This window comes from Rhinolophus sinicus, chromosome 2 (genome assembly GCF_057876585.1).
Source record: "Rhinolophus sinicus isolate RSI-liver-muscle chromosome 2, RSI-T2T, whole genome shotgun sequence".
In the NCBI taxonomy this organism is placed as follows: domain Eukaryota; kingdom Metazoa; phylum Chordata; class Mammalia; order Chiroptera; family Rhinolophidae; genus Rhinolophus; species Rhinolophus sinicus.
The window spans coordinates 16059779-16077358 of record NC_142502.1 but is presented as its reverse complement, the minus strand read 5'-3'; the positions used below and the strand labels follow the sequence as shown (position 1 = coordinate 16077358).

At 41.6% G+C, this 17580-nt stretch overlaps 2 protein-coding genes across 7 annotated transcripts in view; one reads left to right on the top strand and one right to left on the bottom strand.

Annotated features, from left to right (window-relative positions):
• The window catches only part of SASH1 (SAM and SH3 domain containing 1), a 233739-nt gene that overhangs the window by 53932 nt on the left and 162227 nt on the right, over positions 1–17580 (top strand). The window contains exon 1 of one of the 6 annotated variants that reach the window (XM_019746921.3): positions 8818–9715. The exons of 2 other annotated variants lie outside the window; for them this stretch is intronic. In XM_019746921.3, coding sequence (XP_019602480.3) covers positions 9596–9715 — 120 coding nt within the window. In that variant the 5' untranslated portion in view covers positions 8818–9595. Of the gene's footprint in view, positions 1–8817; positions 9716–17580 lie in introns of those variants that run through there. 3 more of the 6 variants (XM_074333691.2, XM_019746924.3, XM_019746923.3) reach the window with 3 other exon arrangements.
• On the bottom strand, positions 14849–15262 carry LOC109455401 (large ribosomal subunit protein eL39-like). Its single transcript, XM_019746929.3, is given in 2 exon segments — positions 14849–14997; positions 14999–15262. Coding segments are annotated over 2 exon segments (156 nt in total). The 5' UTR covers positions 15059–15262; the 3' UTR covers positions 14849–14901.

Genomic DNA, 17580 nt, shown 5'->3' with positions numbered 1-17580 from the left:
CACACCATAGCTGGTAAGACATCATCGAAGTTTATCACACACCTGTATTTCTGTTCTGCTTCCTTGATTGGAAGAGAAAAGGATGGAGTTACAGCAAAGCACGGCACTGAAAGGGGCATACATAATAAAATCCCGTTCTTAGCTTGGCATATAGGGCCATCCACCCATGTTATTGCTTCCTACCTCTAATATCCTATGCTACCCTCCATGGGAGAACTTTACACTCTTGTTTAAATCCTCCAGGCTTTTCCTTCTGCCTTGAATGCTTTCTCCTGTACTTTCTTAACTGGCTGGTGAATTGCACGGTCTTTAAACCCTTACTATCACAGGAATCACCTCCTTTGTGAACTCTTCTCATTCTCCACCGGGTTGACCATTCTCTCCTCCGAGCACCTCTTTGTTGTGTCCGTATAACTACTAATTCCTTTTTCAGCTCTTTTACTATATTAATAGATGAGATGCTCTTGTAAAGCACTTTGTCTTTTGTCAATACCTAATGTGATGTCAGACCTAATTGGCACTCAGTATTTGTTGCACGGTGAGGAAATGAATGATACATACCACAGAACCTCTCTATTTTGAACCAGTAGGAAAAAGACTAGTCAAAATTATGGAATATTCTCAGAGTACAAAAAGTACTATAAATGGAGTAGCATATTTAAAAGAATTATACGCGGAATGTTTTATGGCACTTTTAACCAGCGTTAAAAGATTATTTTTTTATGTTTGTTGAATGGCTGCCCAATTGTCTTCTTTAAGTTTTATCCTCTTAATTTAGTTAGTAAACTTCTTTTTTTTTTTTTTCCTCTCTCTCTCTCTCTCTCTCTCTCATAGTGCAAAAGCAAATCTGGCCCAGCCTGGAATGGATCATGACAAATTGTGATTAGTTGGTCTATATCAAAGTACATTTATTTATGGATTTACCAGTAAATGATTGATTTGTCTGTTTGCTGTCATTTCGCTTTAGCCTCTTAATTTTGCCTTTTAGTAATTATTACAGAAGGAAAGAAAATGTTCTTTCTTTCTTTTTTTTCTTCCTTTTTTTTTTTTGATCACTAAAGAGTAGCTCTTTGGGGGAGAATTCTTACCATCTATGCTACTGTTGAAGAATTCTTCAGCATAAGAAGATTTGTATTTTTCATCCTTTTTCTTTCATGTGTGTTCTATTTAGACCAGGAAATGGATATTTCAGCCTAGAAGACTTAGGCCAGATGTTAGTCCACTGGCTGAAAGATGGATTTCCTGCCCTAATAGGTGACCTCTGAAAGCAAAATAGGCTTTTTCTTAATGGAAAGACTGTCCAAATGACCTCATTTCTAGAACAAGAGTCCTTTGTTAAGTGTCTCTTTGCTATTGAAATCAACATCATCTGATTTTTGAGAACATTCATTAGATAAAGAGTAGCTAGCACCTAGTTGTCTCATTTATAAGGCATAGGAAAAAATTATGACTAGACAATCCATTTTTTATTCTTTTAAAAATATTTGTGTTCATTGAGAGGGAAATGGTGCAGAAAATCTGGTGTCTGCTTACCCCTATTAATATTTCTTTTAGATTTCAAATCTCATTCAGGTCAGTACTAACCATAGGATCATGTTATATGTGTCTCCCTAAACAGGGAATTGTTTCACTAAGCTTGACGCAAGGCACTATTTAAAGACGTAGCCATGACCCCAATGTCCTGTCACTCAAACTTCTAGCTCCATATGTGAAAAGCTCATTGAGACATTCCCATGGTGCCACTTCTTTTGATGAGTTCTTCACCCAGTTCATTTATTTATATCTTCATTTATATAAGGCAGCACAGAAAAACTGAGATAACTGAGCCTTTGTGTGTGTGTGTGTGTGTGTGTGTGTGTGTGTGTGTGTGTGCACCCCTGCCTCTGTGGGTGTCACAGGAAATGCAATTTGAAAGAAAGTACCCAAGAGAGGAAAATGACCTTGAATGACTGGGAGGAGACTGTAACACTTACTATACATGGAAAGGAGGGGAGTCAGATTGCGTGAGAAGGATGATATATGTTTCTGAGATTCTAAAATGATAAGAATTGTATAGCTAAAGGGAAAGCTGAGTTGGTTTCTTTGTGTGTGTGTGTGGTTTTTTTTCAGGAAGAGGAATAAGAGTGTCCCTTTTTAATAGCTGGCAGACACAAATTTTACTAGTATAAAATTCTTGCTCCTTGTGATCCAAAATGTTGGCTCCTCCATGAAAGACAGACAGAATAAAGCAGAGCCATATACAGAGTTCACATCGCATTGGGCAGTGCACGTAAGACTCATGGTTCTTCCTCAAGGAATTTATATAGTAAATACCAGCTTCTAAAAAAAATGAGTAGTAAACAGGATATCACACTTTCCTTTGTTAATGAATCAATATGTACCTTTCCCAGAATGTGATACTCAGCTCAATGCCCCTCTTTTCCAAATAGTTATATGCGAATGCCATTAATCATAAATTATATTTGTGTTGTTGTTCAACAAAAGTATTCTGGATAATACGTCAATTCTAGATAAGATTGTAATAATCTTTTGTGGTTACCAGGATTTATGTAAGAGAGACTTTTTTGTTGTATGTACATAATATTATGGCATCTCCAAAAAGCAGAGCAACAGTTTTAACTGCAGGTTTTAAATTTAATGGAAAAAATTATTTTTCACAAGTATGTTTAAGCAATAGAAACAGCCAAGTTGGCATTCTCACAATTTAAAGTTTATAAAATAGACCAGATTGATGAAGCTTTTTGGTTGGTGGATGATCCCTCCCAGCTCTACTTTTAAGCCTTTCCTTGCATAATTTGGGAACATTTAACATAATCTCTGGTCTCTTATTAACACATTCCTTTTTTTTTTTTCCTCACACTCTCTTAAGCTAAGAGATAAATAGCAGGGAGTAATACTGATTCCCAATAACTTTCCCTCTCCACGCTTCCTGTTTTCCCTTCCAGTGTCAAGTTGCTCTCACAAAAGCTCACAGCTCTCCACAGGAGACACTGCTCTCATCTTAATTCAGAAGTTATTTTGTGGAGAGTTGAAGTCTTTTGGTTCGTTGCCTTAAACAATGTGAATTCAATGTTGGCCGTCCACCCAGAATTTTTTGTTTCTTGTCTATAATATATTACTGAATAGTTCAGAATCCTCATATTTCAGAATTACAAGTGGCTTTAGAAATTATCTAGTCTGACCCTACAATGTAAAATCGCTCTCGCAGTGGTGTTTTGCCCAATGGAATAATTCCCAGGCAGAACCTTGGTGTTTACATAGCACTGACACAGAGGCAAACCTAACTGGCTAGGCTAGTAGCATCGCTTATCAGAGTGGAAGAAGAGATTTCAGAGGAAATTATTTATAGCCTTGCATCCTCATTTTGTTTATTTACTTCTCTCGCCAGCTTGTTCTGGCTGTCTTCACTTTAATTTCTCTTTAGTTTTTCCTTAGCTCTTTTCTAATCTCTCTTACCAAATACTCCTTGATGAAGAGCCTTTTAAGAAGTAATGCCTTAGCATGGGCTTGGCTCACTTTTAGGGTATTTGTGAAAAAATTTCTTTGGGATTATCAAGGGAAAACATGTTTTTGCATTTCGTTCTCTCCTGGAAGTTAGTTCCCTGAGGAATGCCGGGGGTTGGGATGCCAGAGAGGGTTGCTGATGGTTGGTAAAATTACATAAATTGATTTATTTTCATTGCTCAATGTCAGAAGGCAGTATGGTAAAAAGTAAATTGGACTGTTTATAATCTTTTAGATTGAATCTCTGCTGAATCTCACATTTTCTATGCAGAAAATATAGAAAATGTGTTGTCTTTAAAAAATAACAAGTATTTAAACGAAGCTTTGTTCCCAAAACATATGCTATTGTTATGGATAATACATTTTAATTCCAATAAAGTCATTCATGTGCCTCTTAAAATGGGGATATGGTCTGAGAAATGCACTCTTAGGTGATTTTGTTGTTGGTGAACGTCATACAGTGCACTTACACAAACCTAGATGGTAGAGCCTACTATGATCTAGGCTCTAAGATACAGCCTATTGCTCCTGGGCTACAGCCTGTACAGCATGTTACTGTACAAAATGAACCTAATACAAGCACGAAAAAATGATACAATCAAGAGACATGGTAAACAGGAAACATATGAGGCTGCTGCTACAATAACGAAGCATACTGTTGATAGCCAACTTTTTTTTATCAGTAGAAAGAGTACACTCTAAAATAATGACAAAAAGTATAATAAATACATAAACCAGTCCCATAGTCATTTATTATCATTATCAAGTATTATGTACTGCACATGTATTATACTTTTATAGGACTGTCACCAAAGTGAGTTTGTTTCGGTCAGCATCACCACAAACAAAAACATGTGAGTAGCATTACACAATGACATTACGATGTCACTAGGAGATAGGAGATAGGAATTCCTTAGCTCCATTATAATCTTCTAGGATCAAGGTCAAATATGTGGTCCATTGTTGACTGAAACATAGTCATGAGGCACATGACTATATTTACTGTCTACCCTTTAACACCAAGTGTCTCTGGACATCTGATTTGGGAATCTCCATTATTTTATCTCATGACAGTTCCTTTTACCAATTAATTTTTAAAAGCAATGTACTGGAATAGTTTTTCAATATATTATATTTTAAAACTTCACATTTCCTTGGCAATGTATTACTCCTCCTTATTTTGATATTCCTACAGTTCCAAGTGGCTCTCAGATTTGATCAAACACTGCAATTACCGGAGGGGCTTGTTAAAATACAGATCACTGGTCCCACCCCTAGAGTGTCTGACTCTGTAGGCTTTGGGGGTGGGGGTGAGAAATTTGCATTTTTAACAATTTCCTAGGAGTTGCTAATGCTTCTGTTTTTGAGTGCACACTTTGAGAAGCACTGATCTAGATAAAATATTGTAAAACATGGTGGTTGTATAGACTAAGGCCGCGGCAGTGGAGATGGAGAGAAGTGAATGGATTTAACATATATTTAGGAAGTAGAATCAACAGGGCTAATCCATGGTCTAGATGGGAGTGATGGTGAGGGAAGGGACTGAATTAGGCAGGTAGGTTGAACAAATAGATGCATATAACAGAGTACTACTGAAATGGAAATGAGTAGGTTGGGAGGGTTGGGTCATAGTGAGAAGTCATAAATACTATTTAAAGTTTAAAATAATTTTAAAATGTTAAAGACAGGGTGGCCCAGTGGCTCAGGTGGTTAGAGCTCCATGCTCCTAACTCCAAAGGCTGCTTGTTCGATTCCCACATGGGCCAGTAGGCTCTCAACCACAAGGTTGCCAGTTCAATTCCTCGAGTCCTGCAAGGGATTGTGGGCTCCACCCACTACAACTAAGATTGAACAAGGCTCCTTGAGCTGAGCTGCTGCTGAGCTCTTGGATGGCTCAGTTGGTTGGAGCACGTCCTCTCAACTACAAGGTTGCCAGTTCGATTCCTTGACTTCCGCAAGGGATGGTGGGCTGTGCCCCCTACAACTAGCAATAGCAACTGAACCTGGAGCTGAGCTGCGCCCTCCACAACTAAGACTGAAAGGACAACAACTTGAAGCTGAATGGCACCCTCCACAACTAAGATTTAATGGACAACAACTTGACTTGGAAAAAAGTCCTGGAAGTACACAATGTTCCCCAATAATGTCCTGTTCCCCTTCCCCAATAAAATCTTAAAAAAAAAAAAAAGTTAAAGACAGTGCCTGACATGGAATAGGTTTTCAATAAATAATAGATATTGATATTGCTATTATTATTGCCATTACTATCAAAACTGAATAGTCCTAATGACCCCTCTGTCTCCCGCCCCTCCCCCCCAGGGAAACCTTCTAAATTCATTACTCAGCAACCTCATTCTAGAGCTAGGAACTACTCCTTGGTATAATACAAGAGATTCAGGTATGAATAAGGAAATTTTGTAGATATCACCTCATGGTATGCATGGATAGGGGTAGGAAGAGCAAAGAGAGGGAAAGGGGGTTAAGGTTCTAACTCATGGAGGATTATCTAATTCATAGAGAATTATCACCTTCATTATCACAGACAAGATCACAATAACCACATTAGATAGGTGAAATCATCCCATTTTACAGGTGAGATAAATGATTTGCCCAATAAATAACTTGCTCTTCCATTCAAGACTTACAGAAACTTGAGTGAAAATGCAAATCCAGCTCTGTCCTGAACCCATTATCTTTGTGTTTCCTACCACCAAACTCTACCTTTACTGCCAAGCAGTAGACTGGTTACCTTTTTTATGTCGGAATGGTGACCTAAACAGATTTCAGGCAACACTTTGCAACTTCTAGTCTACTGGCTTTTAACCTTTTGTAATCTTGACTCATAGTAACATCCACTTTTTACAAAGCAAGCCAGTATTTACTTTATATGTACCAGTATATATGTATATACATGTATATATATACATATTTGTAGCACACATATCTGTGCAACAATATGACTGTGACTTTCAAGAACTAACACATATTGAGATAGGTGCATTATCAATATTTACTCTCAGTGAATACAGTCTGATAGTTTTTATTCATCGCAAAAAGTATCAGGACCCACATAATTGGTATCTCAATCACCTTTAAGGTCTCTCTACTAGATTTCTGGCAAATCCTCTTTTAGATCCCTTTCTTTTCTTGAAATCCACCTAGCAACATCATAACATGCCAATGAGCTGGACGAGAGAGAGCCTGATGGAAACGGGAAAGGAGAGAGCAGGATTCCCCTGTACTTTCTGTATAGACATCTTCAATGGAGCATCTACGTGTGCCTACCTTCCAGAGCTGTGAGAGCATCCAATACATAGCAATATAGATGAAAGCCCTTTTAAAAGTAATCAAGTTGTCTTTGATTTTGCTCCATGTAGCTATATTCACTTGGACTGATAATTCAAGTTCTCTGGAGTCCATTTCTTCATCTTAAAAATAAGCGATTTGAGCCAGATCACCTCCAAGGACCTTTCCCACCCTATTATAATAAGCTCTTTTTGTACATGGTACCTATGGGTCTCTGAAATAGTATGATGATGATTGTGATATTGATGATTATTCTTTCATAGTTTGTTAACAAGCCCCTGAACGAATTTTGGGGAAAAAAGATTGGCATCAACTAAAGGAAAAAAGACTGAAATTTGGGAGAAGTAATCACTCATTTTGATTGGTTGCATCATGAAGTTGATGAGTAAAAATGTTCAGCTTCATTTTTTAAATAGTCAATGAAATTATTCATGTTCTAGAAGTAGAAAAGTGACTACTCAAAATTTCATATTAATGTGCAGACAGAAAAATTATTGTTATCAACACCCCCCTCCAAATATTACATACCTCATTTCTCTATTCATTTATTAGGGAGCACTAGGAAAAGGAGCTTAATTATCTGGGGTAGATTGATTTCACTAAGTGCCAAAATGCTGGCTAAAGTCTAATTATATCGATATGCGTATGTGTATTTTTGTGTAAAGGTATCTTTAGATGATCATAAATATATCACCTCGCAGGAGGTGGGTGGCAATTAGTGTGGTCTTGCCTCATCTAGAAGGGAGAAACTGCCGTACAGGAAAGGTTAAGTGCTTTGCCCCTGGGTCATCTGATGAGTTAAGAGAGAGACTCATGATTGGTGCTGGAGAGTCAGCCCTCCCCTTAACTCAGCACTTACCCTGTTTGCTTGACTCTTTGCTCAGTCACTTCTCAGAAATTAATGTAGAGAACAAGCTGCCCACTGGTAAAAGCAGCACAGTTCTTTGTATTTTCTTGAATTTAATAAAGTACCACATGGGTAATACTGTACCTTAAATATACCAGTAAAATCAACTCTAAGAGGTTTTTACCTTTTTCCATCATTTACTTATTTTCATGTCTTTATAGACATAATAATAACAATAATAATAATAACAATACTAATAACTTATTTGGATTCTGAGCATCTTAGAGCACCCATCTGGCCTAATTCTGGCATCATCCCAAGAAAGCACCAGGCCTGGTCATGCTGATTTAGTGTCCACTGCTCTTTCTACTTCAACACAGTACCTCCTTATTATCAAGGAAAACTTTTTTCATTTCAAAACTATTGTCATTGAGGATTATGGTTATAAATGTAATTACTTTTAAAAAAAGTTTTTAAATTTTTAACTTTTCCAGGGGGGCTATTCTTCCATTTGCATTGATGGTTATCCCAGTAATTAATGCTTTAGTAAGGGGATTTCAAGGACATTGTCTTATCCCCTTCCTTTTATGTGAGCTCAGAAGAAAAACCACCACGAGACCCCTCTAAAACAAGCAAGGCTCTGCCTGGGGCACCTCCCCTGAGGTTTTTCTATCACTCAGCCCTTCAACATAAGGGCCAGTTTCTGGTGGGTTCTTAACTGTTTCACAAAGTGATCAATCACCAAATCAATGTCACCTGTATTGTCACCTCCCAGGGAACATTCACTGAGTGGTTTTTAAAAAATCACAGAAGGGGAAATACCACTACAGGGCTATTTCCCTCATAAAATAAATCTGTCATGGATTTTGTTCTTGGAAAACCACACACAGGGCCCTAAGTGTGGATTGGCTAAATGGCTACAGCTGTCACATTTAGTTTTGAAAAGGGCCCTTCCTTATGTCCTTGCTGTAAAGGAACCATTAAAACCCTTAGTGGACTTCCCTTAATTACTTGTAACCCCTACGTAGCAGTGCGGGCGCCCAGGAACCAAAATGTCCCCACTCATAATGAAAACGATACAAACAACGGCTCGTGCCCAAGCTTTCACACTTGTTTTTCAACCTCGTCTTGGCTGACAGAGGCAGCGTTGTAATTCCTTAGGTCGCTTGACTGCCCGAGGGGCGAGGTGTGGATTGTAACGACACTACTTGTGAACTCTTTTGGCAAGGAGTAGCTTAAAGATGAACTTCTTCGGGTTTGTGCGGTCAAAATGTTTCGGTGACTAGCGTGATTGGAAACTTGTGCTGGCGGGAGACTGCAGCGCCGCTGCTCTTTCAACAGGCGATTTGTTCTCCTGTCTGTGGCTCATTTCCATGCAAAGAGCCCGACATCAGAGCACCTTTTGTTGCTAAACGCTTTCTTTAGCTTCGAGGGGAGAGTCATGTGGAGCTGGAAGAGCTCATTTTGAAGAGAGGGGTCCCGGGAAATTCCTCCCAGGTTCAGAGGCACCGCGCTCACTCCTGCGGGGCCCTGCTCAGACTTGCTGGCAGAAATGAGTCGCGTGCCTTCGTGAGTTGGTCCCCGTCACAGGAAGAAACGCCTTTGCAGCGGGTTTAATTGCTTCTTCGCTGCCATAAATCCCCGCCGTAAAACTCAGTGGTGCGAACTTTGCCTTCGGCTACCCTGTGGTCCTGCGGAGCCGGGGTGGGAAAGTTTCTAAAGTTGTCAGTCGCGCAGCCCGCGGCCACCTACAGCCGAGGTGCGGGCGCCTGGCGAGGGGCCTCCGTGGGGTCGCCGGGGCCGCTGGGGGATGCGGCGCGGGGGCGCGGCTCGGTGACGCGGCGGGCGGGGACCCGGCGCTGGGGGCTGGCCGTCCGCTGGTGCGGGGCGAGGGTGCCCCAGGGACCGGGACGTGCGGCCAGCGTGCGGGACGCGGTCATGGAGGACGCGGGAGCAGCCGGCCCGGGACCAGAGCCCCAGCCCGCGCCGGAGCCCGAGACTGGCGCCAGCATGTCGGAGGCGTTCTCCCGGCTCTGGACCGATGTGATGGGCATTCTGGTGAGTTACCTGCAGCCAGGGAGGCGCGTGTAGGGGCGGCCGCGGGCCCGCGGAGCGGGGCAGCCCCTCTGCGATCCCGGGCTCCCTTCGCGCGCGCCGACATGGCACGCCCGCTCCCTGGAGTCGTCCTTCGTCTGGCTCCAGTTCTTAGGGGGTTAAATACACAAGGTATAGGATTTCAATCCCTAATTAAAAAATAACTAGCCGCAGATCACATCAAAGATTTTATTTCTTTTTTTTTTTAAACAATCGGGTGATAGTCTATAGTTTAATCTGGGACACCTGCTGGGAAGTTGGTGTGGAAAAGGCTGGAAAGAGTCCTTCAAAGAGTAAATGTAAATAGTATTTGTCTGATGTTCTTTCACTGCTGGAGTTGGGAAGAGGCTGAGGTTAACTGATGTGTATCTCTTCACCATGTGTTGCCTGACCATGGGAGAAAACAACCACGTCCTTACTCAGAACCACCAAAAAGTTTACTTAGCTTGTTTGCAGTTTTCAACTTGTAGAATTACAGGATGTTTGTTGTTTTATGTTTGGGACTGAAAACAATGGGGCTGACTTTGCTAAATCTGTCCTGTCATGTATTTTGAAATGTCCAGTAATGTTTTCAAACCGCCCATGGGTTTGGCATAATTTCTGAAAAATAGTTCTTCTGCACGGAGGATGAAGCTTTAACTTGCTCAGGGTTCGCTGCCTGGGGGGTATTAGTAGATTAGCTTCGGTGGAGCAGTCGGTAGGCAGGTAACCTGGAATCAGCTGTGTGGGTGTAATTAGTCAGACGTCTTAATTCACACGTAAAATGTAAATTTCAGTTTAAAGATTTGGAATTGGCAGTTGTGTGGATTATCGGAAAAGGCTCTAGGTTTACTTTGGATCTTTTATTTTTCAAATGCAAGGGATAGTTTTTAGAAAGAAACTGCTCTCTGGACAGGAACAGTGAACCCTTTTGAGTACTGTGTTTAAGCTCTTGGCCTTTGGAGTGACTTAACTGGGTCAAATCCCAACCCTTCCACTGATTGACTATGTGACCTTGGCCAAGGTATTTAACCTCTCTGATCATCTTCAGTTTTATCACTTGAAAAGTGAGGCAAAAGAGCTTTGCTTCTTAGGTTTTTGACATTTAGCTAAGTTAGTGTATATATAGTACTCAGCACACTGCCTGGCATATAGTAGGTGCTCAGTAAGTGACAGCTCTCTCTACTTTTTTCCCCTGCAAATAATCCTGTGCCTCACTTTTGCTCGCTGAAGTCCCAGTTATGCCATTTTCAGGTGTCCATTGGTATTTATGATAACCATTGTACAGAAAAATCACGGTAGGTTGGTCAAAGAGTTCTGTCTCCTCACACGCCAATATTTTTTAAATGTATTTGTTTTTAAATGTAAAACCTCCTGCCTTTGCATTTTCTGAACATTACTAATGAGTACTGCCCTCCAGTGAAATTCCAGAAAGCTCAATGAACATTTTAAAGTTGTGGTAGATTGTTTTCAAAGTTCGTCAGGCAGGAAGCTTATCTTTCTTCTTGCTTAGATGTCACTCTGTAAATAATCAGTCACTGAGAAAATGGGTTTGATAACATCACGTGGAGTCCCTCAATAGGGCAGCGGCTGGGGAGGGGAAAGTTGGAGGGGCTCACTTAAATGAAAGTGTAGGCTCAGGCTTGTTTGGAGGGGAGGCTTGGCAGGTGGAACTTTCTGAACATTTGCTGTCACCCCCCTGGCAGATTCCAGCACTGTTGGGTCAGTTGCAGCAGTGTCTTTGGCTGGGTTAAGAGATGGGGTGGGGCTCCAGAAACTCAGACCTGTTACTCCAAGGGCAGCTGCAGAAGAAAAGCAAATATGTACTTCTCACAGAACCAGTTCATTGTGAGGCTAGAAAGAATGTAAAGGTTGTCTCAAATACATTGTATTCATGAGTGTTTTCCTGTTTTTCTTACGCAGTCTTACTTTTCTTTGGGGTAAACTGGGACATTAGGATTGTTCCTTAGTAAAGTTCGGAAAAAGACATGGGTTATCTCTCCTTTGTACATGCCTGGAGAAAGTCACCAGGATAAAAAGGAAGGATTTCTATTCTATTGGGAAGCTGTCATCCAAGTGTTTATAAGAAATTGCATCTTTGGAGGGCATATAGCAACACACTGACAGTTGCCTTTCTCTGTTCTCATTGAGGGAAAAGACAGCATTGCCTTCATTTTGTATGTAAAAGAAGGGATTTTGTAATCTGTTGGCCTAGACAGGTGAAGTGACTTGACCAATGGCATATAGATGTTGTTAGTGACAATATCAGACTGCACCCCAGTTCTCTGACTCCCTCCGGTCAGGAGTCTGACACCATGATACTCCATAGTTAACTATCCCAGATCAACTAGGTAGAAATATAATCACACCCAGAATTGTAGGCAAATGCTATTTGAAAGATTCTTTTTCAATGCGGAACTTGAGGAGGGGAGTAGAGGTAGTGGGGGAGTTATACATCCAAACATACTTGAAAGATTTCAGGCACACTTGCTACTTTATTGGATTCTTCTAGGTGTAAAAACCAAACGTCTAGGCCTATTAGGTTAAAACTGTTTGGGGTGAATGAGCACAGTTCCCCTTTTTGGAGTGAACTGTGAGAGGCACTGGGCATCTGTCCCCAGAGATTTTGTTGGTTCTCACCTTGGGAAGGGTGTTGCCCCAGAGGCAGAGGTCTCAGTAAATACCGATGTTAGTTTGAGTTTATTAGAACACATTTTGCATTTAAATTAATCCAGTCCTGCACCGGTCCACACCAACTAGTTGCTGTTAGATAATTGTTAACAAAATGCTTATTTAGAGAGAAATAATGATGTGGTTTATGGCATGGAAATGTTTGAGCAGTCCTTGAGCAAATAAATGCTAATAAGTGAATATGTAAATAGAGAGTTAAGAGGACATGAACTTACCAAAACACTGTATTGATTGTGAATGCCTGGACAGCAGGGTCAGTATTTTGCTCATTTTTCTGTCTCCAGAGCCGTGGTGCTGGAAACATGGTTTTATTGAAGAAAAAAAGAAAAAAAATATGTGCTGCTTAAATGCAGGAGCCACATCAAAATACAATTCAGTAAAGACTCATGCACCCGCCATAATGGGGTGCATTATAGACATTAATAAATTGTGCTCATGCTGAAGCTACCATTTGGGCAGTTTCGTCATGCAAACTAAAATCCTGGCGCTAATGGCAAATTGCGAAATGTTTGTAAACCCTAAGTGATTAAACCATGGCATTCTTCTGAAGTGTGCTGTTTTGTTCTCTAACTCTGCCACATGTGGCCTGCCTGAGTTTTCAACGCCTGACACCTTTCACCATGGCATGCTTAGCTTTCTGCTGAGAGGTGCCAGATGAGTTAGAATCCTGTGGCATTTTGCTTATATCTGTACTCCACGTTGCAGACACAATATTCCTTTTGTTTTTGGTGGGGCAGGGTAGATAGATGTTTTTAAGAGTAGGAATTGCTAAGGCAGATCAATCTTTCAAGCACTAGTTATCCATTTTGTAAATTGCGATGGTTCCTAAGTTTTCCCCCCAGAATTTGAGGTCCTCTTAAAGCTGAGCCAGGCCTTTACTGGGAAGGGAGGGGAAGAGAGTTAGTAAGTGCCTATTGTTTGTAAGATCCTGCAAGAGGTTCCTCCCCCAACCTTATATTTCCTCTGTTCCCTGATCTGTTCCTACAGTTTACACCCATTTCCTAGCAATGCTTAGAGAATATCCATTGTATAAAGAGCCTCTGAATCCTTTGCCATCTGCGGAAAAGTATTACCTAGTAGGCTTCAGTTCCCAAATACTAGGTTTATCTTGGTTTGCTATTTGTTGTAGTCCTTCCCCCCCCATACTTCTGCCTCCCCCCCACCCCCCGCTCCGGTTCAAGCCGTTCTTTCTCAGTCTAGTTGTGTAGGACATAGCTTCCTGGCCCATGCTGGTAGTATGAGCCTTGCGCTCCCCGGGTGGAGGCAGTCGGTAGCTGGTCAGCAGCTGACGGCAGCTCTCGCCCGCTGCCGGCCGCTCACGATGGCTGCCAGCCACTCACGCTGGCCACCCGCTGCTCCTGACGGTGGCCGACGGCAGCCCAGCTCCAGGGAGAGCCATTGTTCACAATCTTAGCTGTAGAGGGCGCAACTCCTAGGAGCATGGCCCTCCAACCACCTGAACCACTGGGCGGCCCCTCTGGTCCTTTTTTTAAAAAGAACCTCCTTGGCTTTGCAGTTTTAGGCAAAATGTGGGGGAAGGGAGATGTTAATGAGATCTGCAGAGAGCTTTTAAAATGCAAACTCATTTGAAAGCCGCAATTTACATATTCTTTGGGTGTTGTCTTGCCTTAAGCCCTTCTGCTAAGGACTTAATTAATTTTAGGTCTTGATATTAGAGAGTCAGCCCAGTTTCAAATATTCAGACTTCACCTTAATTTTATGTTCCTGTTAGCCAACCCAAAGCCTTCTGCCTTTTTTAAGTGGAGAAGTTGCCGGGTGATGTAGCAGAGGAACTGGAGACCTTGGAAGTAAGCCCTCAACGCCCTCATTTTGGGAGGAGGAATGGAAGGGCTCACGGGAGTAGCGTAGGGACCACACTGGTTAAGTCTTTTATAATTCTGGCTGGGGTGGCTAAATCTTTGGCTGTCTGAGGAGATCACTGCACCAAAGTGACCTTTCATGCTTCCCTTCTTCCCCTTTCCTGCCTTCATTTGCCATTCTCTACCTTGTAACCCTTCCCTCTTCTGACTTATTGCTGACATACTGTTTTTCATCATTTGCTCCAACTTCGGATGGTAGAATTGAGCCACATGGGGAGGGGAGGAGGCGGTGCTCACAGTACTGAGACCTGGTGCAGTGCTGGGCCCGTTCCGTATTTGATTCGCCCATTGTGATCCGTGGAGAGGTAACCATGCCAGTTCTAATCACCCAGATAGGAAATGGGAGCTGGAAATTGGATCATGTGTTATTTCCTGGAAATTAATTTCTAGTTGCAACTTTGGTTTTTTTAGAAGGCCTCATATACTTATCACTGAATCAACCTACTAGTGCAGAAACATATTAAGAGAAAACTCATTTTTCTAATAATTTCCCAGTAAAACACACCCAACTGTTAAGATTAGCGATCTTTTCAGTGCTATGGTAAGATCCAAGCAACCCGGCTACAGCATAAATATGTGTGCCGTCTCATGTGTGATTCCTTATAGATCCAGCTTTGTTCTTCTCCAGTGTCTCCTCTTGGAGTTGTACCTGACTTTATTACCGGTTTTCATCCGAATCCATTGGGGAATGGTCCGGATTCTACCTTTGTTTCTTGGCCAGGAACCACTTGATCCTGAAAGTCTTGTGGGAACACATGGTGAGGAAGAGTCAACTGCACACACCACCATGGCGGTGAAAAAGAGGCGCTAGTTGCAATGTTATACTTCATTCTTTCACATATCGAGACATTGGCTATCCATCAATTTTTGCTTAAGCGATTGAGTTAAGTACTAGTGACACATGCCACTGGCTTCCAGAAAGATATGGTTTTGTAGGAAAAACAGCAGTCCCACCATCCCTCCCATAAATTCCCCGCCCCACAGTGTAGTGGGCAGAAGTCCCCAAGGCGGCAGGAGCAGTGTGGACAGGAAGCCAGGAACACAGGCGGGTGGGGTGGTGGCGGTGGTACACAGGGAGTCCCGTTCCCAGAAATGCCATTTGATTTGGGCAGTTAGTAGGCTGTGCCTGAGAGGCATTCTCCAGTGAGGGTTAAGAAGGAAAGAAGGGAGCAAGGGCCTTTTGGGCCGAGCCAAAGGGAATAAATAAAGATGGGAGAGCACAGGGCACAAAGTGGGACCAGGCCCTGAGGGCTGAGGTAGCTGGAATCATTCTGTAGGCTCTAGTGAGAAGTCGTTGCAGAATTTTCAACTAGCATGTGAGACACGATCACTTCTGTGTTTTAGAAGAGTAACGTTTGTGGTAGATGAGTTAGCGATGAATTTGCAAGGAGACTGCTTTAGTGATCCAGGCAAGAGGATGAGGGCCTGACCTAAATGTTGATGAAACATATCAGTTACCTGTCATCTGGCTCCCATTAGGGTCAGTATTTTACTCAGTATCTGTAAGTATTCAAGGAGTGTTCCATGGTAACTTTCTTTTGATAATTCTTTTAAGCTTGAGTAGGTTGGGTTAATGCAAGGGATTTTTAGAGTGTTGTAGTCTTGTGCTTTTTTTTCATTCTGAAGAAAAAATATTTCTCGAGACCCATATGTGTACATATGTCTATTTACCTGTCTTCCTATACTGGCAGGAATTATGTGGGTCCTTAAAGAGGGGAATTGTTATTCATAACAATGTATATGCAGTGCTGTAGGTAAATGATCTTTAATTCCATCCTTTAAAAGATAATTCTGAAGCACAGTGAAGTAGAGAGAAATATTCAGTTGTGCAGATTCATTCATAAGCAAATCTGTAGCTCAATTTTGCAGCAGACAGCAGAGGAAAGTGTATAACTACTAGTTTATTTAATGAATCCTTTTAAGAGTGGTTTCTGCTTCAGATTTACCCATCCTAATCCCACTGTGATACATGTGCTTACCCGTGGTTCCCACGTGCTCTTTTCATACAGTAGAAATAAAATTGATATCAAAAGAGTAAATTTAAGTGGAGAGAGGCTAGGGCTCTAAATATTAACCATACCATTTAATATCCATGAGTGTAGGATAAGAGTATGCGAATTAACCACACCTTCAGACTAATTTTGAGGTAAAATGTGAGCTTGTGACCACTTGAATTTGTCATTTTTCAGATGGTATGCTTATTTATTAATTTACTTTTGGTAACGAGATCTGAAAATGGTGGGTCTGTTCCTCATTAGCTTTGCTCCTAGCCAGCTGTTTTGTGTCCCTTCTTTTGTTACATAATATGTCTCACTGGGTAACATTAATTCTTTATGAGGCAAGATGCTTCATGGAGATAACCTATTTTGTATTTTTTCTTGCACGTCAAGTCATGTGAAGAGACCAGCACGCAAACTGGGTACCCAGGCATTGCGGTATCTCTGAGACTCAGAAGACAAAAGCTTGGAATGAGATAGGCTTTCCTTTCTGTAATCAATCAGTAGTCTTTCTTTTCTGAAGGGATCTCCTGTTGTCTTTCACCTTTCTAAGATGATTGGTGAAAATGTGAATATGTTTGTATTTATAACGCATGCTCTTAATGTAAAGGTGAAATGCAAAGGTGAAATGGGGCAGGTCAATAACGTAGTTAGATTTACCTAGTTTGCAGTGTTACTCACCACATAGCTCAAAACTTAGTTTGCAGTTAGATCGACCCTGATATTCAGCTATTTTCTCTTTGTTTCTCCCCTCACTAATTGACTTAAAAACTGTTTTGTTCCCTTTCTCGAGGCCACACATACCTCCTTAATCCATTTAATTAACAAAATCCTAACCAAAGGGCAAATTGCTTAAGGATAATTTTTTAATCCTCAGGCACCCAGACGCCAGAATATACATAAAGCCTCAGGCTGTCGTGGCCAGTCTGAGTTGGAGTTCAGAGATAACATTATCTTAAAACAGAACAGACCCCAGGAAGGATGTCAGCTCTCCGACCTGCCTGACAGACTGCCCCTTTTCCTTCGTTCTTCTTGTGTACCTAGTATAAAACCTTTCTAGGAATGGGGAGATGGCCATTGGACAGGAGTTGCCATCCTCCCGGAATGTCGGCATTCTGAATAAACCTGCTTTTCTTTCCATCAACCATGTGTCTTGATGTTTAACTTTGTCAAGAGGCAGGTAGCCAGACCTTAGCACGGTATCATTAAGATGAAGGTTCCATGGGGGCGGCCTGATGGCTCAGTTGGTTAGAGCTAGAGCTCTGAACAACAGGGTTGCCAG